The sequence below is a fragment of the Rhinolophus hipposideros genome (genome assembly GCF_964194185.1).
Source record: "Rhinolophus hipposideros genome assembly, chromosome: 15".
NCBI classification, from domain to species: domain Eukaryota; kingdom Metazoa; phylum Chordata; class Mammalia; order Chiroptera; family Rhinolophidae; genus Rhinolophus; species Rhinolophus hipposideros.
In genome coordinates this window covers 12,007,278-12,031,148 of record NC_138061.1, presented here as the reverse complement: position 1 = coordinate 12,031,148, position 23,871 = coordinate 12,007,278, and the positions used below count along the sequence as shown (strand labels likewise).

The following is a 23,871-nucleotide window of genomic DNA, read 5'->3' as shown; positions in this document are numbered from 1 at the left end:
CTTAAAAGAACAAAGATTTATGCCCAAGCTTCTGAGGCTCAAGATTCAGGCGGAGTTCTGCCAAGATTCTGCTTTCTGATGTGTTGGCTGGTAACGTGATAACTCACGTGATCACATCCAGCTGGAGACTGAGCTGGGCCTAGCTGAGTGGGAAGTTCCAAGATGGCCTGCATGTCTGGGGTCTTGGTACCTGTTCTCCTCGATAAGTAGTCTGTTCCCGTTCAGGGGTTCTCTCCCCAGCCAGTTAACCTGGATGTCTTAACATGGTAGCTGGGTTCTAAGAGAGCAAGTGTAGACCTGGGAAGGTCCTTTAAGACCCTGGAACTGGCACAGTGTCAGTTCCGTTACATTCTATTGGTCTAAGCAAGTGACAAGACTAGCCTATAACCCAGGGGGGTGAAAAAATAGGCCCCATCTCTTGAAGGAAGAAATGATAATATGATATCACAAAGGGGTGAGTACCTAAAAAGGCGTTATTCACTGGAGGTCATTATTATAGAATAGTGATATATCACATATACTAACACCAAAATCTAGTTTCTCAAAGATCAACCAAGCTGTGTATGTCATTGGGATAATAGTTTATGCCACCCAGTAAAAATGTCATTACGTAAAGTAAAGAGCATAAATGACTAGGGTGCTATAACCAGAGTGCACAAAGGTGTTCAGATCTCTCTTATTTATTATTGCAGTAATCCTAAATATTGGTGCCTGACAATGACAAAACAAATTTGTCTTTAGCATTCTTTAATAACACCTCCCATCTGTCACACCTTGGAGCTCAGCTAAAGGTGTGCACTGGTTAACATTGCTGGCTGTATTGTGATTGAATAGGAGGGAATTCGGTCCTTCCTGCAGAAACAGGGAGACAGAGAATTTATTGGTCTAAGGTGGAGAAGCTGCATGCACAGGGATACCTAAAGCTCCAAGTGCTTATGTCAGAGATCTGGGAAGCTTGGGGAATATTAGTGTCAGAGCACAGAGTCTTCTACATTGGCCTTTGTTTGTTTTCCCTGCTTGAATATCCTTTTATATTCACAAAGACTTCTTTGGTACAAAGAAAATAATATGTAACATTGATGTGTTGTGCAATATCCAAACCTACACACAAGGTCTATCTGTCTAGACCCCAGCCAAGAACCTATCATTTAAAGTTATTTTTTCTAAGAAATGATTCATACTCTCAGTTATCAGTTAATCAGTTCATTGCTATCAGTTAATTGGAAAATTTTTTTCACAGAAATGGCTTCCTTCTTTGATTGCAACCATGCCCGGAGTCATCGCTTTTATATGGAAAGCATTCTCAATCCTGATGCATTTATTGCTTATCCTTGTAGATCCTACGCATCTTTTAAAGCAGTAAGTAAAGCATTTTACAGTGGAATTTAATTAGCAAGTCATTTTTGAAGCATAATCAGCCAACTGAAAATTAGGGCTTTGAGTTTGTGGTGAAAAAATATCCATCTGCCGTTTGGAAAATGGTAGATGCTTTCTGTGCCGTTTGCCGAACAGTAGCTGAGGTTGCTGAAGGGCTTAAATAACTAAACCAACTATTTGTATTCTGGTTGTTTCAGCTCTTCTGAAGATTATATCCAATTTTGCTTTTTTTGGCCATTTGTTATGCAGTAATTAGGTGCTACTATGTAACAGGAATAGTCCAGGGCTAAAATTTTTCTGTGTATATATTTTAAATGTCATCTTTAAAGATGCCCCAAGAAAGCTGAACCAATCAATAGCTACAAGCAAGCATGGTACTCTTCACTTGGAACATTACAATTATTTTATTAAAATTTAATTATTTATACAGAGCAGAACTAAGGCATAGATAGCTCACAGGAGTTTCACCCAGATCAGTATGTGACAAAACACCAAATCTGATTTTACTTGAGTCATAAAGCACACGGTGCCAGATCTGAACTAAACGTATTTTTCATTTGGTTATCACTGTGAAAAGGAGAAAGAAAATCTATTTTGTAGTGGGAAGTGGAAAGATTTTCCTTCTTATGTGTAGAGACCACTGTTTTCCTAGGGCAGAAAGACATGCAGGGGTTCCAGCTGAAGTTTAATTGAGTAATGAAACCTGGTAACTAAGTGCAGTGTTGGGGCAGGAATGTGCTTTCTCTCCTGTTACAGGGCAGGTGAGTGGATACCCTCAGGCCATCTTCTCCGTTTCCTGAGCCAGTTGTCCTTACTCATAATGTGCCCTGGGGACTTCCATTATCAGAAAGCTGGACAGCCACACCCTGGCCTTTCCCCCTGTGACCTCCTTCTCCTCCACCTCCCCCTTCTACCAGCCCGGATGCTGCTCAGAGCGGATAAAGGGTCCTGCTGTTGACCAAACAGGTAGAAGCAGCCCTTCAGAGTCATGGTACATTCAGAATACTAACAGCGTCCAATCGGCCAGGTTGGAGGACCTTAGTCTTCTGTAAAAGTTACGGCTACAAACTTGGAGAACATCGAATCACTCTCCTTAATGTATTTTATTGTACTATACCCAGTCATGCAAATACAATTTAAAAATAAAATAAAATAAGGAGGGTTCCTAGCATGAGTCTGACCAGGTTCACATTCTTGTGCCATCCCTTACCAGATGTGCAACGTTTTCACATCTGTAAAATAGGCAGACTGAAAGCGTTATCGTAGGAAGGGACTTCTTGAGGGTTAATTGAGTTAGTCACACTTAAAGTGCTTAGAATAGTGCCTGGCACGTGGCAAGCATTCAGTAAACATGAACTGTTATTACTTTCCTTCATTAAAAATGGAGTTTTAAATGGGGTGTTTTACTATAGTCCTAGCCCAAGGGTCCATGGTTTATAAATCTAAAAGTTCAAAATCTAAAATAGCAACTGCTCAAACACTGCTACCCAGATTTTTTTTAAAGTTAACATCTCATTAGTTTTGCTTTAGATTTTAAAACATACAGATAAAATTAAAGAACTGAATTATTTTATATTCCCTCACTACCTCCCCTAAGGCAGTTTGAAGTGAAACAGATAGCATCATACTGTACATATCTTTCTGGACTTGCTTTTTCCGTTAAATTTTATAAATTTGAAATCTACATTGATGTGTGTAGATCTACATATTTATTTTGTAGTAATCAGTCACAATTCATTTATTCATTCCCCCACTAAGGTGCCTTTTGGTTGTTTCCAGTTTTTGTTATTGAAAACAATTCATCAGTAAACACCTCTGCATGTTCCTTAGGGACTTGGGTGGAAGTTTCTTTGGGGCGTATAATAGACGTGCAATTGGCACAGCATATGTTCATTTCCATGCATTGCCAAATTGCCATCTGTAGTGTCTGTCAATTTATATTCTCATCAGAAGCAAATGAGAATCCCCCACTCTATGTCTTCACTAGTACTTGAGTTTGCCAAGTGTTTTAATTTTTGCTAATCTGCTGAGTATGAAATTCTTTGTTGTTTTAATGAGCACATCCCTGACAACTAGTAAGATTGAGCCTCTTTTTGCGTAGTTTTTGACTATTTGAGTTTCCTCGTCTGTGGATTGTCTATTCACATTGTTTACCCATTTTCTAACAGGCCATTCTTCTTTTTCCCCCAGTTGTTTTTGTCTTATGTTGTTTTTGAAAACAGGCAGGGTGGCCTGTTAAGCAATGTAGTCATTTTTTAATGCATATACTTTAAGTACCAAAGATTTTATTATAGTTTAATAATGTAAGTTTATTGAAGAGCAACATTTCTAATTACATTTCTGATTACCTCGTATTTTTCTGTCACCAGGGAAAATGCTCCCATTGTCCCAAAGAAGGTTGCCCAACGATGGGTCATTTTGCTGATAGATTTCACCTCAAAAATCGGAAGTCTAATAGATCATATTATTTTTTAAACACTGGGGCTCTTTCCCCATTTTCCCGTAAGTATTATAGCTAAGTTTTATTGTAATGCTTTAAGGTACTGAGTGTTTTTTAATTCAACAGTTTTTACTGAGGAGCTACTAAATAAGTAGGCATTGGTCCAGGCTATGAAGATGCAGTGAGTTAGGCTAATGGAGAAGACAGAAAAAAAAGAAAACAAAATCTCGGTTTCAATAAACCTGGTGTGAGGAGACAAAGGAGGGAGTTCCCCAATCAGGTCAGGGAAATATTCTGAGGGAAAGTGATTTCTAAGATGACCCCTGAAAGATAGGTAAGGGGGAGAAGGAAATGAGGAGTATTGTGGGCAGAAGGAACTGCATAGGTAAATGCCTGGAGGTAAGAAAGCCAAACCTGAAAGAAGATGCCCTTGCTGGCATTCTGTATAGACCAGGAGGAGAGTAATGTGAGGTGAGGCATGAAAAGCACATTGGTCAAATATAAAATTGTATACCATATGGGGAGTTTGGGTTTTGCCTTTGGCCTAATGGAAAGCCACTAAAGGGCATTAGGATTAGCAGGGGTTTTTTGTTTTTTGTTTTGATTTTAGAAAAACCACTCTAGTCGCTGCATGGATTAGAAGGGCACAAATGCAGGCAGAGAGACCTGTTAGAACAGGTGTTGTCTCACCCCTATGGGAGGTGATGGATGTGTTAGCTTCATTGTGGTAATCATTTTGCAATATATGTAGATCAAATCATCACCTTAAACTTACACAATGTTATATGTAAATTATGTCTCAATAAAGCGAGGAGGGGAAAAAAAATAGCAGTTGTTGCAAAAATCCAGGCAGAAGGGTAGAGAGAAGTGGAGAGAATACAGCAATGGTTGGGAGGTAGCAGCAAAAAGGAACTTGGTGAATGGGGGATACAGAAAATGGAGAAGTCAGGGGTGATTCTGGCTGGGTAGATGATGTGCCATTCGCTAAACTTGGTAACACAGGAAGAGAGTCTGGTTTGGAGGAAGTTGATGGGCTCAGTTTCTAACACATCAGGTTTGAGATGCCTTGTCTTGCCCACTGGGCAGTTAGAGATAGAGGTGTCATCTTCGGGACATGGCTGAGGTCTACAGATAAAGATTTGAGAGTCACCTGCATGTAGACAGTAATCATAACTGTGAAGTTCAATGATATAATTACCCAAGAAAAGTGTGTCAAATTGAGAAGAAAAAGAGCAGAAGAAAGAGACAAAGGAGAGTGAGGAATGGACAAAGAGGGAGAAAGAAAATCAGTGTAGGGGTAGTAGTTAAAAGAGCCAAGAAAAGAAAGAGGATAAGGAAGGGAGGATGCATTCGCTGCACCAAATATGCTAAAAGGTCAAAGCAGAGGGGGCCCCGGGGCTCCCGGGGATAAAGCACCCATTTCATGAGCTTTGGGAGACTGGTGTCCGTGGAGAAGTGACAGTGGGAGTCTTATTTCAATGGAATGGGCTGAGGAGGGAAAGAGAACTCTTGGGCAATGATTACTTCATTGAAAATTCTCTCTAGAAGAGAGAATATCCCTTTGCAGATGCTTTTCAAAAAAATTTATGAAGAATTGCTCTTTTTCAGTGTGTTATTAATAAGCATGCAACAATTTCAAAATTCAGAATGAAAAACCTGTTAATTACATTTTTTTAAGGTTACAATTGACCATTTGCAAGGCATTATCCTATTGGCAGGTTTGTGCTGGCCCAGACCTGTACTGACTGGGCGTTCCTAGCACACATTCCTGCAGGAAAGGAAGTGACTATTCACTTCGCCTCTAAAGTAATTATAAAAGCACAGACTTTCTTGCCCAATACGTTTTCTAGATTTTTTTCTGGATTAGTTGTCAAACTATGACAAATAAAAACCTGGCCTTGGAAAGTAATACATGCCACAAGATACAAAGGAAATGGACAGACGAAGACATGCAACTTCGGTTTTAATAAGTCATAACAGTGCCTGGAAAATTGAAGAATCTTCTTTTTAAAATATCATTAAATTATTTATGTGTGGAAAATTGAAATGTGGACATTTATATGTATTTTTAAATGTAATTTCTCACCAAATTCACTCAAGCTGTCGAAAGTTGTATTTTTTCATGAACATGAACAGCCTTATCCACTTTAACCCTGAAAGTTGTATTTACAGTAAAGTGCCGAAATTGCTGTGCTTTTCACATATTTTTAACCCTTCTTATTCTCTCTCTCTCTCTCTCTCTCTCTCTCTCTCTGTCTCTTTCTTTCTCTCTCTCTTTCTCTCTCTCTTTCAGGTTGGAGACACAAATTGTCTGTCAAACTTGATGGAAACAATGTCACTCAAGGGAGCATATTTCTCCGTGTAGGTGGAATGACCGGAAACACAGGAGAGTTGGAAATGGCCAGGTAGGCAAAACAGGAACCGGCAGGTGACAGCACTGGGTGCTCGGGTAGCCTGGCTCGGTCATCTGTTCCTATAATACCACAGACTCTCATGCTATACTTGACTTTGCTTTCTACTTCATGTTTTCCAGACATAAAATAGGAATCATAATACATAGTTTCTTCATGGTTCAAGCTACAAAGAGAAAAATGTTAGGAAATGATAATGTGAAAATACAGATCTAGATAGTGAAACAAGTGGGAAAAAGTTGACGGGAGAGTAAATAAGATATATATTTGTCCAGTTGTCCAGTCCATTTAATATTATACAAACTTGAACATATATTTTTATTTGTATAGGTTTCAAATTACTTATGAAATAAGATATTTATATCAACTGCCAAATTTCTCATAAACTGCCTCAGTGGTACCCAACATATGGGACATGTGTTGGAACAGTCAAAGGTAAAAATAATTCAACAGAGACATTCACTGCATATTCGGGGCAAAGTCCCCTTTTATATTGTTTTCCTTGATCTTTTCTTTGATCAGCCTTAGCACTTTTGTATTACATATTTCACTTTTATGGTTTAGTTCTGTAATTCATTTCAGAATTAACATTATGCACACCAATTAGATGTCTCCCCTTTGCAAACTGATGAATGGATGAAATGTTTTGCTTCTGTGGTTTTCATCACTTCAAGTACTGGGCAGAGTCATGAAAAGCAGAGATTTTGTAGTTATTTTGTCAGTGGGAGGATGCATCAGATTAATCACTCTGGTAGAGTTTCTGCACATCGCCTTGCCTTGGCACAACTCCCTGTAAGAGGGGTTTCAGGCAGCAATCGTCTGGACCCTAGTTAACACACACCCCAGCCCACCTTTCTAGCCATGTCTCCACCATGAGATTTCGTTCATCTTCAGCTCATCCAGGTTACTCTGATTGAACCGCCCAGCACTGAATAGATCCCTCCCTTCCTTCTCTTCTCATCTTCACCTATGCTGTTCCTTTGTTCCAAATACTCTTCCCTGTCTCAGCATATCTCAGCCCACCCGTTCTCCATGTCTCTGAGAGCCCTTCGGCACGATCATGTGCTTGCAGCTCTCCGAGGACCACAGCCCAAGGCTGTGCGGTTTGTGCCCTGCACAGAGGCCCCTGGCCTGGGCAGGTGGGCATGAATATATACAAGTTCCTGCCTTCTTGAGATCTGTGAGAATGTTTTGCCATTTCTGTACTTGCAATGTATAAAGAAGCTGAGCAAGGTTGTTACATAGTGACCCAATCCCATTTTAAGAAGAGTTAAGCATTTCCGGTTCACGGTAAAATGTCTCATCTTAAACTGAAGCCAACTAAGTAATTTGTACGTTAGTCTGTTCCTATTCTTCAGTTTAGCTTTAGAGTCTTGCTTCACCGTAGATTATACTTAGTGATTTGAGCTTCTAATAACACTGTTGGGAAGGCTGCACTTGTTTGCACGGAGTAAAGGTAGTTCAGGGAGATTGCCCTTGAGAACTGGGAGGAAAAGTTGTCTTCTGGTAATTAAATCAATTAATTCTACGTGTAATGGAGTAAGACAGGCTCGAGCAATAGCAACATTTATTCATTCAACAAACATTTAAATGCCTACCGTAGGCCAGGAATTGTTCTAATTGCTGGGGATAGTGACACAGGTCCTACTCTTATGGAGCTTATCTTCCAATTAGAGGAGACAGACAATAAATTAACCAAGGAATAAAGAAATAGCAGGGGTAAGGAAACCTCATCTGGTCTACTTTTGGTTTGAATAAATTTGCCTTATGCCTCAAGACAGTCCACTTCTCCCTGCTCTAGTGCCATGCTCACCAAAACATCTTTTGATCACTAGTTTGGTTACCCAATTCTTTTTATACAGATAAAGAAGGTACCAGGGAAAAACTAGGAGAGCATTCTGGTCAATACAAAGGAAGCATTTCTCCATTATGAACCGATAAATAGGCTTCTAGTTTATAGATCAGTTTGGGGTGAATTGACAATTGGATCGTTTCCTGGTGTCAATGAAATCTGGTTTCTGATACCACAAAGCCAAGACCAGATCTTTTATTATGGAGAACTCTTCAAGATAATGCCTGTCTAGGCATCCCCTAAAAATCAACTAGTCAAGCTTCCCATTCACCTCACCCTTCTTTCAAGCTTCAGAACCATGCTATTCTGAGATGCTGACCAATATGAATAGAAAGAATAAATCTCCTTTCAAGCACCTGCCAGCAAATGCAACTTTCCCTTCCCTGGTACACACACAGACGCTGTCTTTCACTTTAGCATGTGAATACCCAGTACAAGATTATGAGTCTTATTTTTCTGTTTCTAGTGGAACACTGAAGCCAGGCATGACATATACAAAGTTAATTGATACAGATGTTAATGTTGGAAACATTACAAGTATTGAGTTCATTTGGAAGAAACATTCATTTGGACGTTCTCAGAATAATAAGTTGGGAGCAGAAATGGCGATAGATATATCTGGAAAATATGGCTATGAGTAAGTACTACTTTTTCCTTTGCGTTTTCATGTTTGAATTTTATAAATGGTATTTAAAATGCATATATAATTTAACATTTGCAACTAGTATAACAATTTGTACATCTTGAAATTTTTCAATTAAAGAAAAGGAAAATTATTTAGGAAATCAATACTATATTTGCAAAAGTGTTTACAAAATAATAATTACTCATGAAATTAGAAGATCTACCAATGTCTTTTTTCCCCTCGAATCATATTAATATCCTATTTCCCCCTTTAAATTTTTCAGATCTACCTTCTGCAGCCAGGATATTGAGGGACCTAATATTGCCCAGATCCTGAAACCATGTTAATCGCAGATACAGTCTTGATGGATTTTTTTTAATAGGAGCAATGAAAAAAAAAATCTCCTTCCAGTTGGTAATCAGACCAAACTTGGCCTTTGTATGTAAGATGGAAATGTACAGTTGTTTTTTTTCTAAATAGAATGTTTTTCTCATTGATAAATTTTTATATGTGCCTTAAAAATAAACTGAATCCTATGACAGAGTATAGTACTACGATCTATAGGAATCTGGAAATCAGACAAAAATAGAGCTGTGCTAGAATTTCCCTGAATAAGAGGAGATGATGGAACAGTATGATGTTTAAACTCACTGGGCAAAAGTAAGACTCTGGTTGAGTGAAGTATGTTTTGAGTATTTCCAGGTAGAATAATCATTGTTCTAAAATGGTTTAAAGAATACTTGTTATGTTGTTAAACCTTGCTAAGACAAATTATGGCTATAGTTCATGATATATAAATTATAACCCTGTGGGTTGATACGTCTATCTATTAGTAATTAAAACTAATGAGAGTACGTTAGTATTTCCAAGGTTTTCTTTGGTCTTCAGGGTGTGTGAGAGAGCAGAGAGATTTTGGAGCTTATCTAGGGTATGTGCATCAGTTACCCATGGGCCCTGAAGATCATCAGCCCCTTCTTCTAGAAGCCCTTCTGCGACAGAAGTACTCACCTCCCCTGTTGCAGATTTGCATGTAGCCTGAAGGTAGCGTTTCATTTGTAAAACACTTGACTAAAACTTTGTGTTTGCAAATAACAATATTGTAATATTTAAATGTGTCAATTGTGTTTTTTCTTTTATTTTGCTTCAAGTTGTTCTAATTCAGTTGTTACCCAGTGAAAATGAAAGATGTATGTTTCTATTGCTTTGCTTTCCATCCCTGGGCTCAGTGTTTTAGCCCGTAGCACTTTGCTATAAACACTGTTGCAAAGAAATGATGGCAGATACCCTGAAGAGGATTTCTTCATTCTCCTTGGTGCCTCGCTGCCAATTGAACCTTAAGAAGAGACCCATGAATGTACATAAACTTGTGTTGTGGCAGAAAGCCGAGAACAAAGCGGGGTGACTCTTTCCCGTTGTACAAGTAGGAGATAGAACATTGACTGGAGCACAGGCTTGGTGGAAAGATAAAAGGAGATGGGACACATTTGGCATGACGTGGCTGGGTGGCCCTGTCCCTAACGGGCATATCAGCCCTAGGCATAGGCCCGCCCAGAAGCAAGGTGGTCATGGGCACCTCCAATGTGAGGGTCTCAGCCCTACGGGTGGAACAGTCACAGCCCCAGCACTACATAGCAACCTGGCAGTGGAGTTGGCATCATGGCTAGATAGTGGGAGGTACCTTCCTGTGAAAGCAGCAGTCCTGAGCCTGCACTGCTCTTTGCTCAGCCTGTCTTCTTTTTGGGAAGGGCTCATCGACCAGGAGGAAGAGTCCTGAACCAGGACATGGCATTGAGCTCTGTGAGTCCTGGTCGGCCCCCTGGACCAGGAGGCTTCTTGGCCAACTCTTCCTAAAAGACAAATGGGAGTCAGTCAATCTCTGGCATCCCTATTTTAATAAAATATAAACTTTCTGCACCATAGTTATTAATATCTGTCCCCTTTTTTGCATTATAGGACTATTGTAAGAGCAATCTAGGCAAAGGAATCTGGAAGTTCAAGGAAATAGTACCTTCTGTGTGTGTTGTTGCCTAGGAAAGCTTTAAAAAATGACCTCCTTTCTCTCTGGGTGTCCTGCATTATAGTGGCAGAGTATTTGGGGCCTGCAACTGTTTGGGCAAGGATTGTTAGGAAATTCTTTTGCTTCTTGAATGAACTGCCATTAATGTTGAAAAGTGACTTCCAGTCCAATTAGCCATTTACTTCCTCCACTCCCCACTGTCACTGATTCACACTTAGACCTTGTTATTGTATTATGCACCAATGCCCACCTGTAAACGTGCTAATCGGAGAATCTTCCTCTCCAACCATAACTGCCTACCTTCAGGTTTACCAGAGTGACAGTCTCAGACCTCCTTGCAACTTCTGATCCATGACCCTTCAACTTTCTTGAGATCCACCAATCCCATTTCCTTTCATACCCAACTTAAGGTACATGATAATTTGGTTCAGTAATAATGCCTATCAGCACCCTATACTCCCTGTCTTTTTCTTTTTTCATCCTGCCAGGCAAAAACCTCAACCTGCATGCACCCAGTATTCCCCTTTCTCTAGTCCAGCACCCCAACACTGGAGTGCTAAGGCAATCACATCACAGGAAAGACCTATGTAACTATAAATTGAACATCAGCTGTCCTGAAATTCTACCTATTTTTTGTTTTTTGATTTGGGGTTTTTATACACCTCCTACCCGAAACTCTCCTTGTACTTTACACAGAAAACAGATGTCAGCAAAGAACAAATCTCTCCTCTTTTTGATGCAAACATACCAAGTGCTACATATTCACTCCTCCCATCCTTTTGCTACTAGGGCAGCTTCCCCTTCTCCTATCCAAGATCAACGCCTGCCCCTGTGCGTTGGATCTCACCCTCTCCTCCTTTCTTGGGAACCTTATCCCCCATTGGTTACATTTTCTTCCTTTTGTATATTTAAGCTCTCATTGTGTCAGATTTTTTAAAGTCTAAGTCTCTCCCATTGGGGGAAAAAAATCATTCTCAACCCTAAATTCCCCTCTACTCCTATCTGACCTCAGAACAACTCTCACCAAGATTTCCTATGACAGTCACTAAGCTGAACAGGAAATTTTTCCTCATTCATTCCATCCCTCAGCAGAATTCAACACTGTCAACTCACTCCTGCTCGCTTTCTCTTTAAAATTAAGAAATTTCCATTTTACTTTTTAATGTAGAAATTTTCAAATATTTACAGCAGCAGAGAAATTGGTTAGAGGGACCTTCACGTACCTGTCATCCAGTTTAAAAATTTGCAGATTTCGCCAATTCTATTTTATGAGTGCATATATAAACACACACTCTGTGTTTTTGTTTTGTTTGTTTGCTTTTGCTGGAGTATTTCAAACCAAATCCTAGATATAATGCTATTTATCCCATTTACACTTTCGTATGTATCTCTAAACAACACATTTATTTAACATAACTACAATATCCATTTTATAAAAATTATCAATATCAATGTTTCATTAAACATTTTATTCAAGGTTAACTTTGAAAATCAACAATGATTCCTTAAAATTATCTTATATTCAGGTTATATTTAAATTTCCCAGATTGTCTGAAAAATGTCATTTGTCAGTGAGTTTATTTAAATTGGGATCCAAGCATGATTAACACATTCATTTCATGGACTCGTCCCTAAGTTTCTTTTCATTTATAATAGCTCCTCCTCCCTCTTCTTCCACACCGATTGGTGAATAAACCAAGTCACTTGTCCTGTCAAATTTCTCACATTCAGGTGATGGAACCCCCGGTATCATTTGGCCTATTTCTCTATCCTGTGTATTTCCTGTAAACTAGTACTTATGTAGCTGGAGGGACTTGATGAGATTGAGGGTCCTCTTTACTAGGCATTGGGTACTGACCACCCACCTGCTGACCTGCAGGGTGGGTAATTTCTACATCTACCTTACAGCTCTTAACTGCTGACCTTTTTTTTTTTATTTAAAGGATTATGTATGCAGTAACACTTTATAAATTTGAAAGGGCTATACCAATTAGAATTGTAGGTAAAATAGAATATTGGATGGCTTGGAACCTAGTTGGTAAATGCCTGGCAGACAGGAGAAAGGTACCTGGATGAAGGTTTACCATGGTTTGTGCTCTGGCAAGACTGAGGAAAGGGGCAAGTGGTTGTTAAAGATCCAATTACAGAAGAGGCATTAAACTCTGTGCTTTGCCTAGAGCTGGAGGTAGATAATAAATGCTCTAGCAAAAGCTACGGAAAATTTAGATACCTGGTTGAGTAGTGTGGCTATTTCCCCGGGCTCCTCAGATTAGAGTGAATAACGGAAACTACCCTGTTTAATAAAGCCCTCAGGTTTTGTTGACTCTGCAACTCTCCAGAACAAGCAGAGGACCTCAGGGACAGAAGCATAATTTATGCCAAGTTATTGTTTCCCAGCCTTCTAAAAGCTAAGCTCATGTTAGATAAACATAAAAATCTCATGTCCCTCCTGGGGACTTTACTCCCCCACTTGGGAAAATCAATCTTTTTTTATATACCCTCCTACCAAAAAAGATTTTGTAAATCTTTCCTTTCTGTAGATTGTTGTAATAAAAATGATAGGTGTGCTTTGTGCTGTGTTAATTTTTTTTCCCCAAATACATACTTACATTGTAATACCAGATGGGCTTTTTTTTAAATTTAATTTTACACATGCTTCCCTAAGAGTTCTGCTCTAAATGACTTAAGTCTTACACTCAGGAGAGTGGAATCTCTCTACCAGATTTTATTCTAGTAAAGAGGTTGAATGTCTATATAGACTGAGCCCAAGATTTTTGGCAGATGTTTTCTTCCTTATACAACCTATTTTCTGTTTGCATTTTTCAAACATTTAGCATTACGTCATCACATATTTTCTTTTCATAGGCTTTTCAATTCATTCATTCATTCATTAACAAACACTGAGCTATTCTTATGTACCGGGCATTGTGCTAAATAATAAGGTTATATGAAAAACAAGAGGTAGACCCTGCTCTTGAGATACACAGCATGGAGGACATGGGAAAGGAACTCCCTGATTATAGTGCATCATAAGAATTGTGATAGAAGCAGGCACAGGGTGAGAGCAGCATGGAAAAGAGCCAGCTGGCTCAGCTGCTCATGACCTTCACGCTCCGCTCATTGATTTCCTGTGGAAGCAAGAACAACAGAGAGAAACCAGCGGGTTTTCATTTCCGAATTTTGTGGTTACCACATCTATTGCTGTAAGTGACCCCATTTTGAAATTCAGTGTACTTTATTTTCCAGTAGCTATGGTCCCGGAGGAGTAGAACTGACATTTCATTCATCCATACACGCAAACATCTATCCATCAAGGATCTAACGACTGTCACCTGTGGCCAGAGGAGCAATAATTTCCTTGCGGGTCCCTGGAAGAGGGAACACAGGCCACACCCAACGGATGTAGGATGACGCCAACCCGAGCGTGACTAACCGCTCGTCTCTGACCCAGTCCAGTGGTCCTAACTGTGTCACCTGCACAACAGTGCCCATTGATCATGAAGACTGATGCAATTCCCAAACTCGAATCCATCATTTCGGAAAAAGCACAGCAACTGTAACACTTAGAGTAATTTAAGGCTAGAGATATGTCAGCATGTGGAGAACAAGAAAGGAAAAGAAATGCCATTATTTCCTTACTTGGCTTCAGAGTATGTGGACAGCAGGTGAAGCCCCTCGATGCTGTTCATTTCTATGAAACAAGACTCTCAAGCTCCTTGTTTAAGTAAGAATTCTATCCAAATCATAATACCACATGGAAGTGTAAAAAAAGGGAAGTGTTAGTGATTTCCTCTGGGTTAAAAATGAAAAAGGTATGCGTATTGATGGCTTCTGGAAAGCAGAAAGGAATTTCAAGTTTAGTTGCACAACAAACCACGTTTAAGTCAGCCAAAGAGAATTAGTCCTTTTACAGGATGAGAGTTACTTTCACACGATATAACATCAATATCTAACATCCAGGTGTTTTACTAATAACATTTCTGTTGCGCGAAATGCCATAAGCTTTTTCTCTGAAGCTGAAGGGGAAAGGGCAACATTTTCTCTGACTTATTTCCAGAGGTTTCTTTCACCAGCACGTACACAGGCCTGTGGATCTTCAAGGCCAGAAACTGTAGTCCCATTGGCTACCACGAACAGGAAACAGGCCCCAGGACTCCAAAACACGATGTGAAAAAAGAAAAACTCAAAAACAAATGGAAGATGGGACATATACTATTGCGTACCAACGATGCAGATGATGTTTCCCGAAATCTCAGAAACAGAAGTTTATTTCTTTCTGAACTTCCACAATATTTTAAAATTTGACGTAGCAAATAGAGCATAGAATTGTGAGTTAGAGGGTCTGAAGTCTGGTTCTGATTCCAGAATCAGTGAATGACATGGACTTGGGCAAATAATTTCTCCTCTTTCAGCCCCACTGTGTCCTCCAGTAAAACAAAGATGATAGTTATGACTCCTGGGGTTACTTTCTCATTCTGAAATTCTTTGACTTATTAGGTGAAGATAAATATGCATGAATGAATGAATAGATAGGTGAATCAATCAATAAAAAATAAAATTTGGATTTTTCTTGTGTGGTCATAATTCTCCCCAACCATATAAAGCTCTAACTAGGTGTTTATGTGTTTTTATCATGTACACTGAGTGTACCTTATAAATTCACGTTTCCTAGAGTTTGTCTTTTTACTGTAGAAAGCATTGCTTACTTGAGTTTAATATATTTATTAAGGTGCCCTCTAGTGGAAGGATGAACATATTGTGTCCTCATCCAGTGACAGCTTCATAACCCACAAACCCCTGTACAACATCATATGCATTTTCAATGAATCAAACCTCTATACCAGGTGCAGTGAAATGTTTAGTTCTCAAGATCTCAATATCTCACTCAGGTAAAATCCTGGGTTAGAACCAATCTTGAAATTTAATAATAATAACATGTATAAAGGTGGGATATCATTGAATAAAAAAAAAAACCTGTCCTAAAAATCAGTTGTTGCTCTTGAAGTCACATTGCACATTGGACTAAATAAAACACAGAGGGCATTTCATTGTGGTCACCAAATGTATGAATGCCAATCAGTACCGTGTTTCCCCCCCAAAATAAGACCTACCCGGAAAATAAGTCCTAGCATGATTTTTCAGGAGGACATCCCCTGAACATAAGCCTTAATGCATCTTTTGGAGCAAAAATTAATATAAGACCCGGTCTTGTTTTCAGGGAAACATGGTAGAAAGCAAAACCCCTGGGGTCCTGGACTCTGCTGTTTGGCTGCGTGTTTCCCCTGACAGGTATTTCAGGTGGGGCAGAGGCGGTACCTGTGGCACGTGGGAAGGTGAGCTCTAGCTATAATAGAGATGCTCTAGCTTCCTGGGATATTTAGGGCACAGGAGCAGAAAGGGCACCGGATGTGGATGTGTGACTGTCACCAGGTTCTATAAGGACTCACAGGTCTTACTCACTAGTGTCTATTCTGATGTAATTGCCGTTGGTGTAGTAATCAATAAAGATATTTCTATCCAGAGATCAAACTTTCCCCTTGGTTGAACACAACCCACAGCGTGTGAGGAAACATTTAAGCTGTGTCTACACACCAAATTTAACACAATTAACTTGTCAGTTTTGTTTTTAAAAAGTGACAAAAGCGTTTTAGTCAAGCAACAAAATTGGGTTTCTGTAAACAGAATTTTACCAGTGATTCAGTCCAATTTTCACATATCAGTTCACCGGTCCCTCCCAAAACATCACATTGGTTGTTTGTATAAGTGTAATGAGTAAATAGAAAGCTAGAAAGAGATACGGTCACCTGAATGTCACGGGGCTAAACAATCACCTCGATTAGTATTTTATAGGCAACATCTGAGGTGGTAAGTTTCTATAACAACTCTTCATATCAAAGTTAGATCACTCCTCACAGCAAAAGGACAATAGATAGTTCGGTGACAACTGGTTTAAAAGTTAGATGCATGTCCATTTTTATGGAACTGTGGAAGCATTTTATGACTAATAATCCTTGTGGTGCTGACAGTTCTTGCGTTGACTGGGGCAAAACCCTGCCATTTCCTTGTAGCTCCTGTCATCACAGCAACTCCTGTTTGCAGAGGTTTATGCATCTTTAATCCTCAGACTGCATGTCCTCTCCTTCTGCTGTTCGTGCCACTGACCAGAAGCTGGGCTCCCACACTACTGGGGAGGTTGGAAGGAGGCTAAATGGGGCCAGTGGGTGACTTATCTTTTGGTAAAGAGAGTGAAAGCTGGAAGACTACACTCAATGTCCAAGTGTAATCCAGGCTGCCATGACACAGGAAGCGCCTAGGAGAGGGGCTGCCACCGTTTACTTTCATTTAAATTTCTTTTAATTGAGCAGGACATACATACAAGAAAGAGCGCATATCATAAATGTGCAGCTCAATGTAACTTTTCAAAGTAAACAGACCCACGTAAACTTTAGAAACGAAGACTATTAATGAGCATCATAGAAATCTCCTTTGTGTCCCCTCTCAGTCATTACTCACCCAAAGGTAACCACTATTCTGATTTCTTTTACTATAGGTTAGTTTTGCTTGTTGTTTTTTTTTTAAACTTGATGTAAATAGAATTGTATAGCATTTATTCATTCTTAGGTTGTCAAACATTTTGTCTAAAAGATTATGGCAGATAGTAATGGTTTGTTAGTTTTCATTGCTGTATAGAATCTTTTGCATGATAACTGATTCATTCTACAGTTGGTGGACACTTAATTTCTAGTTTCTAGTTCTCTTTATAGAAATATTCCAACGAACATATGAAAAAAGAATGATACAATTAAAATACCATTATTTTCAAGCCCTAACAAATGAAAGGATCTAGGCAATGACGCTCGATAGCTAAAAGAGAGGCCACTAGATATCTGGACATCAGAGTCTAGAATATACTGCCTCCAAATGCTGTGTAGAATCCCTGTGTAGATTTTAGCACTGTTCCCAAACTTGTTTGTGCATCTTGTGTTCAGAGGATGTTTTGTAAAATACCAAACCCTAAATGTTGCCCCTGAGCTTATGCTCCAATAGGTTTCAGGTGACGAATTGATTTTATAAAGTTCCACAGATCAGCCAGGTGTGGAAACCACTGATTTGTGTCACTTATTGCCCCGAAAGCCTCACCTAGTACCCTGCATGGAACAGACTGTAGGCAGGTGAAGCCTTGGGATTTGGGGAGAAGCCATCAAGAAGCTAATATTCTCAATCACTCCTGCACATCACGCTGGCACCTTACGTCCCACCATCAACACTTAAGTCATTTAGCTTTTTACTGTCAAAATAATAAAGATGGGAATGGAAAATATGTGGCCATCATGTGCCATTTTTCAGTCCCAGCCCATAGCCCCACTGCTAATTGATCACCATCCTCTTTCCACTGAAATCAGATGTGGCTTAAAATCCTTCTCATTCCAATGCACCGGGAAGTCACTACCAGTTAACAAGTGTTAACACACGAATCAAAAACAATTTGTCATCCTTGGCTCTCGGCATGACTATTGTCCCTCATGCACTTTGAGTAGGCGGAAAAATAGGATTTGTTTGCATCTACTTCTTAACACGCATAGGGTTAGGAGAGTAAAAGATTAAGTGGGAGAAATCATAAACGTGTCGTGTGTCTGAGGCTGGTAGTGGTGATGTGCTCAGTGCTTCCACAAGTGTTTGCAGAGTTACCGTGTTCAAGTCCCAGGCTGGGCAGCAGAGTTCAAAAGGAGGAAATGCAGACACGGTCCTATCCCCACAGACTTTCCTGTTCCACACTTCTCACAGGGGCTTCTGTCAAGGGGTGAGCGGGTGGTTTGGCAGTTGCAGAAGAAGAAAGGGATGAAGCCATCTTGTTCACATACATCTGACAAATATGAAATGTAACATTTGCTACGATTTCCACGGAACTCCTGTTCCCTTCTTAACAATTGTGGCATGTACTGTGAGGATGGAACAAGTCCTTTGGCTTCAGCAAGCATTTTGCCTAATAGACACAGTTCTCATATTGTCACATTGATGCTTCAATTGAACTCGTGATTTGCATAATTTGTTGTTATTTCTGTGTTTGTTATGCCTCCAATTTCACTAAAAAGCATTAGTGACTCAAAAGTTGTTCGTTGAGATGGAAAATTAGAGATGACAATAGTAGGAATATTATGGCACAAAATAATATAATAAATTAAAACCAGCTCTAGAGCATATGAATCTGGAAGGATGAGAAGAACAAATTGAAAAGCGAAACTTCTTCCATTTTCTTTCAAGTCTTTTGTATATAAATATTTCTTAAAAAGTGGCATAATGTGTTTGACAGCCTCATGACACTTTTAAGCAGAGTATAGTGACCTCTTTGTTAAGTATATTGAGCATTTTTAAAATAAGCAAAAAAATAGTACTTTCCAGTACGAGGATTATTAATAGGGTATGAGCTCAGTAACACAAAGGCATCATTCAATATTGCATTCCTTGTCGCAAAAACAGGTGCAAGTCACAGTATCACAGAGGAGCTTATAAAACCAGTATCAAAGTCAAAGACAAATACTTTTGCAAGAAGACCGAATAAGCTATTGGTGAAATTGCTTTAACAGATGAAATTGTTGTATGTAGCATAGGGGAGGAAACGTCTTTTTTTCTTAGCCCGTTAAGTTCTGAACTAGGACCCTCGTAACAGAAGATTAAGAGAAAAGTGTACCAATTTATTTAAAGTAAACTTTACGTAACATTGGAGCCTCTGTAAGGAAATGAAGATGTGAAGAAACAGTTACAGCTGACTGGTTTTATGCTATGTTTGATGAAGAGTGGAAAGTCATGGAGAGACGATAGGCAGAGTCTGAGCTGAGTGTGGTGAGCTGAGTGTTGTAAACTGAGGAAAACCTATCGAGGCCTGTTCAGATTCTTCTCTGTGCCCCTTCCTCTGGGAACAAGGAGGGCATCTCTCCGATGAGGGATTTGTGACCAGCTTCAGAAGGTCAGACAGTCCTTCCTGCACCTGCCATTCCTCTGATTACTTCAGCTTGAAATATTTAATGTGGCAAGCTGCCATATTTGGGGGCAGTGTGTCCTGAGCTTGGTATCAACAACAACACACCGTGTGGAGTGGCTAAATCCCTGCACTTCCGTGTGTTCTCAAAAGTATCTGCTCATCGGACATGTTAATACAGGTACGCAGTTAAATTGAACGTTGTTCCATTGTCATTATAAATGATGGTTCCACATCATTCTAACTGGTGATATAAAAGTACACACCAGAATCACCAGGTGAGCTTTAAAAATCGAAACATCAGGCCACCCTGCAGCCCAGTGACACCAGTTCCACCAAGAGTGGTGGGTCCCAGGCATCAGCATTCTCTTTTACGATCTCCAAGTCATTCCAAGTCATTCTGAGAAACCAAGGCTGATCGCAACACTAAATTAGGCAGAAAACAAAAGAAAGAGTTTGCCACAAATAATTAGCTTAGATATTTTTTTTCTCTCTCTTTTTTTTTTTTATCACAACTTACAACAACCAAGCTATCTTCACTGATTCTGAGGGATTCTACCTCTTCTCTTTTTTGATCTCTTTACTAAGTACCATCGCTATTTGGGAAGTCTTGTGATTACCAATCTGGAGCTCTGGGACCTAGCCTAGCTTTATGTAACTGAAGCCGGGCTTTGAGATATTGTGAATGAAAGCACACCACCCAGAAAGCCCCGAATATGTAGGCATACTCATACACCTTAACAGCCAGCTAAACAGACAAAGAGTATTTGCAAGAAGGTTGAGGGAAAAAAGCACAGGGGAGCTGGGCTGGAACAGTCTCAAAGGACAATATTTCTGTACAGATACCCACCTAATACCGTGTAGCTGGGTGGATCATTAGTGAAGGAGAGTCCCCAGTGTTGCCAGGCGTGGGGAGGCAGGAGATAATGCTTCTGTGTGGGCCAGGTGTGGGGAGGCAGGAGCTAATCTGCTTGAGCAAAAGGGAGGTGAAAGCAGAGCTGAGAGACTGCGGGCCCTGTCTCTCCCTGACCTTGGGTGAATTCCACTGCTCTCATCATTCTTGGAATCTCGTTATACCGACGCTCTGGCATCCATACAGAAAGGAAGACAAATGAACAACTGTTGGTTTATCTGCAGTTCCTTGTTTCTCAGACTTCCAAACTCATCCTCGTTTATTTATTCACCAAATATGTGTCTGAGGTAGAAGCCTGCATGGGCCAGCACAGTGTCCGGTGTGGCCAGAGCCAGAGTGCAAGGTGGAAAATGAGAGGAAATGACGTCAGCAAGCAAAGAGACCAGCCTTGTAAGACATGGTAAGGAACTTGGAATTCATTCCAAAGAAGTTAGGAAACCAGTGGGAGATCTGGAACATTTCCTATAAGTTGACTTCCTGATAGCATAACTTTACCCCTAACTTTTGCAGAGCTGTTGGCCAAAAACATGTCCCCGTTTTTTGTGACTAGGCTGGCCATTGACAGACTAATAATGTAAACCAGGCGACCTTGGTAATCTTGTGGTATTTTTCCCTTTAAATGCAGTTGGATATTTTATTTAATGAGCCAGTTCTTCTGAGTAATGACTTCCTTGCAGCTTCTTTGCAAGTAACTGTCTTCTTTCCTCCATGCTTTTGTTTCTGAGTCATTCTTTCACACAACCCACAGACCTTAGCAGGATCTCTGTACTCAGAAAAAAATAGATTCACTATTTTTTTTTTTTTTTTTTTGTGAGCAGGACTCCTGTCCCACAGGACTCCTTTCCCTCCTGTGGGCATCTGTGACTGATGGGGACCAGAGTCGGGCAAAGGGGGACCCGAAAATAAAACCTAGTCGGACAATCAGCTCTAATGCATCTTTTGGAGCAAAAGAATTAATATAAGACCCGTCTTATTTTATTGTAAGACCGGGTATAATATAATGTAATGTAATGTAACGTAATGTAGTGTAATATAATATAATATAATATAATATAATATAATATAATATAATATAATATAATACCAGGTCTTATTTTACTATAAGACCGGGTCTTATATAATAGAATATAACATAAGACTGGGTCTTATGTTAATTTTTGCTCCAAAATACACATTAAAGCTGCTTGTCCGGCTAGGTCTTATTTTCGGGGAAACACGGTAGTTGGCCTATCTCAAGATGTGACGTGCAAACTGAAGGACAGGTTTTGGTGGCCAAGTCCAAGCCCACATGTGGTATTTAAGTGCCGTCTGTATACTGGCCCATTGGGCAACTTCAGCCTCTCAGAAATGGTGTCAGGACACACTGGGATTTTGGGTTTCACTTGGGATTTTGGGTTTCACACTGGGATTTTGGGTTTCACTTGACCTCAGGCTGCCTGGGAATCACAATTCCCATAAGCATCATTAATAACAAGGGTTGTATTTGAGTGCTCTACCAAATCACAAATTTCAGGTAATTTGAGGCAACAAAGGTAACGGGAATTTTTTTTCTAATATAGAAGAGCTCCTTTCAAGATATTAAGGCTGTGTACAAATATTGTTTCTTCAGAAATATTCATAAGTACTGCCCAAACCATTAAGGATGTTTGTAGCCCAGTAGGAGATTTTTTTTTTTTCTTTAACTTTTAATGGACTTGAGGGGAAAATCAGTAAATAATGAAACACTGAAATACTCTAAACTGCATTTCTACTGGGAAATAAATGGCACTCTAGAGGCCTGAATAAATCATTGCAGCTAATAAAATTTCTTGATCTACCCTCTAGTGACTTTGCACCAGGAAGATTGAATTTGTACAGATTTGTACAGTCAAATAAGGTCAGTCTATATAAAAGAATGCTGTTTATCCAGCATTTGGGCAGCATGGATTTAGACTGTTCATTACGTAACCACATCTGTGGTGGGTGCCCTTTGGAGCTTTCCTATGAGATTGGAGAATAGAAAGCTTTCATGCTAGTAATACTCATTACTACCAGTAAGAGAGGGCAATGGCAGGATTCGTTCCCAGGAGACTAGACCCCAAAGTCTGTGCCTTCAGTTTGCACAGGCTTTTGGGTTTTTTGTCTTGATGAAATGATATCTCACTTTAATTTGCATTTTTCATCACTGTAGTTTTACATTCTTTTATATATTATGTATTTTATATATAATTTTCACTTTTCATTATTATGTTGTATATATGTTTTTTAACTTCTGACTATGCTTTTTGTGTGCTTTGCCTATATTATATGGATTGGTAAAAACTCTGTATATCAGAGCTATTTATATATATGTGTGTGTATATATATATATGGCAAATATTCTCCCCAGGTTGTGGTTTGTATTTTGTCTTCATTTTTATGCTGTAGAGATGTTTTTAATTTTCAGGATCTGTCAGATTTGGTGTAAGAAAGGAGGTTAGCATTAGTTTTGCTTTGTGTTTCAAATGGTTCACTAATTATCTAAAATTCATCATTTTCCACTGATTTAACGACACCTTTATATTAGATTATATTTCTATGACATTTAGGGTCTTCTGCCATATTCTCTATTCTGTTCTATTTGTCTATGTTAGTTTCTCAACCTTGGCACTATGGACACTTTGGGGCCAGATTATTGTTGGGGATAGGAGTGAGGGGCTGTCCTGTGCATTGTAGGATGTTTAACAGCATCAATAACCTCTACTCCCCAGATGGCAATAGCACCCCATCCCTCAGCTGTAACAATCAAAAATGTCTCCAGACATTGCCAAATGTCTTTGAGGAGCAAAATTGCCCCGGATTGAGAACCCTGACCTATTTCTATCCTAGTACCTCATTATTTTAGTGACTGGCTTTATAGTATCTTTCGGTATCAGCTAGAGCAAGTTACCCTCTTTTCCCCCCAGAATTTCCATGTTTGGACTTCCAGAACTTAGAAACATATTGTAAATTAAGAGAAAAATCCTGATATGAATAATTCTATATCAATAAAATTGTTACATAAAAAAGTCAGGATTTTATTAGGTTTGCGTTTAAATTCAATATAATCTGATAAGAACTGATATCCTTCATGATACACATCATCCTATGCAAAACATATCTCCATTGAGCAGAACGTTTTTATGATCCCTTAGTAGAGTCCTATAGTTTTCTTTGTAAAGGTAGTGTGGCAGTCTTGCTTGGCGATCAAGATCATGAACTTTGATTCAAATCTGACTCTGCTATGTTTTGTGAATAACCT

The 23,871-nt window shown here is 39.4% G+C and overlaps 1 protein-coding gene across 1 annotated transcript in view; it reads left to right on the top strand.

Annotated features, from left to right (window-relative positions):
- Positions 1-9,052, top strand: part of PNLIPRP3 (pancreatic lipase related protein 3) — a gene marked incomplete at both ends in the record, with an annotated part of 29,692 nt that extends 20,640 nt beyond the window's left edge. The window contains 5 exons of the mRNA XM_081074342.1: positions 1,241-1,359; positions 3,747-3,879; positions 6,111-6,222; positions 8,547-8,717; positions 8,989-9,052. Of these exons, the coding sequence (XP_080930468.1) occupies positions 1,241-1,359; positions 3,747-3,879; positions 6,111-6,222; positions 8,547-8,717; positions 8,989-9,052 (599 nt within the window). The remainder of the gene's footprint in view (positions 1-1,240; positions 1,360-3,746; positions 3,880-6,110; positions 6,223-8,546; positions 8,718-8,988) is intronic.
- Between the last annotated feature and the right edge of the window lie 14,819 nt (positions 9,053-23,871).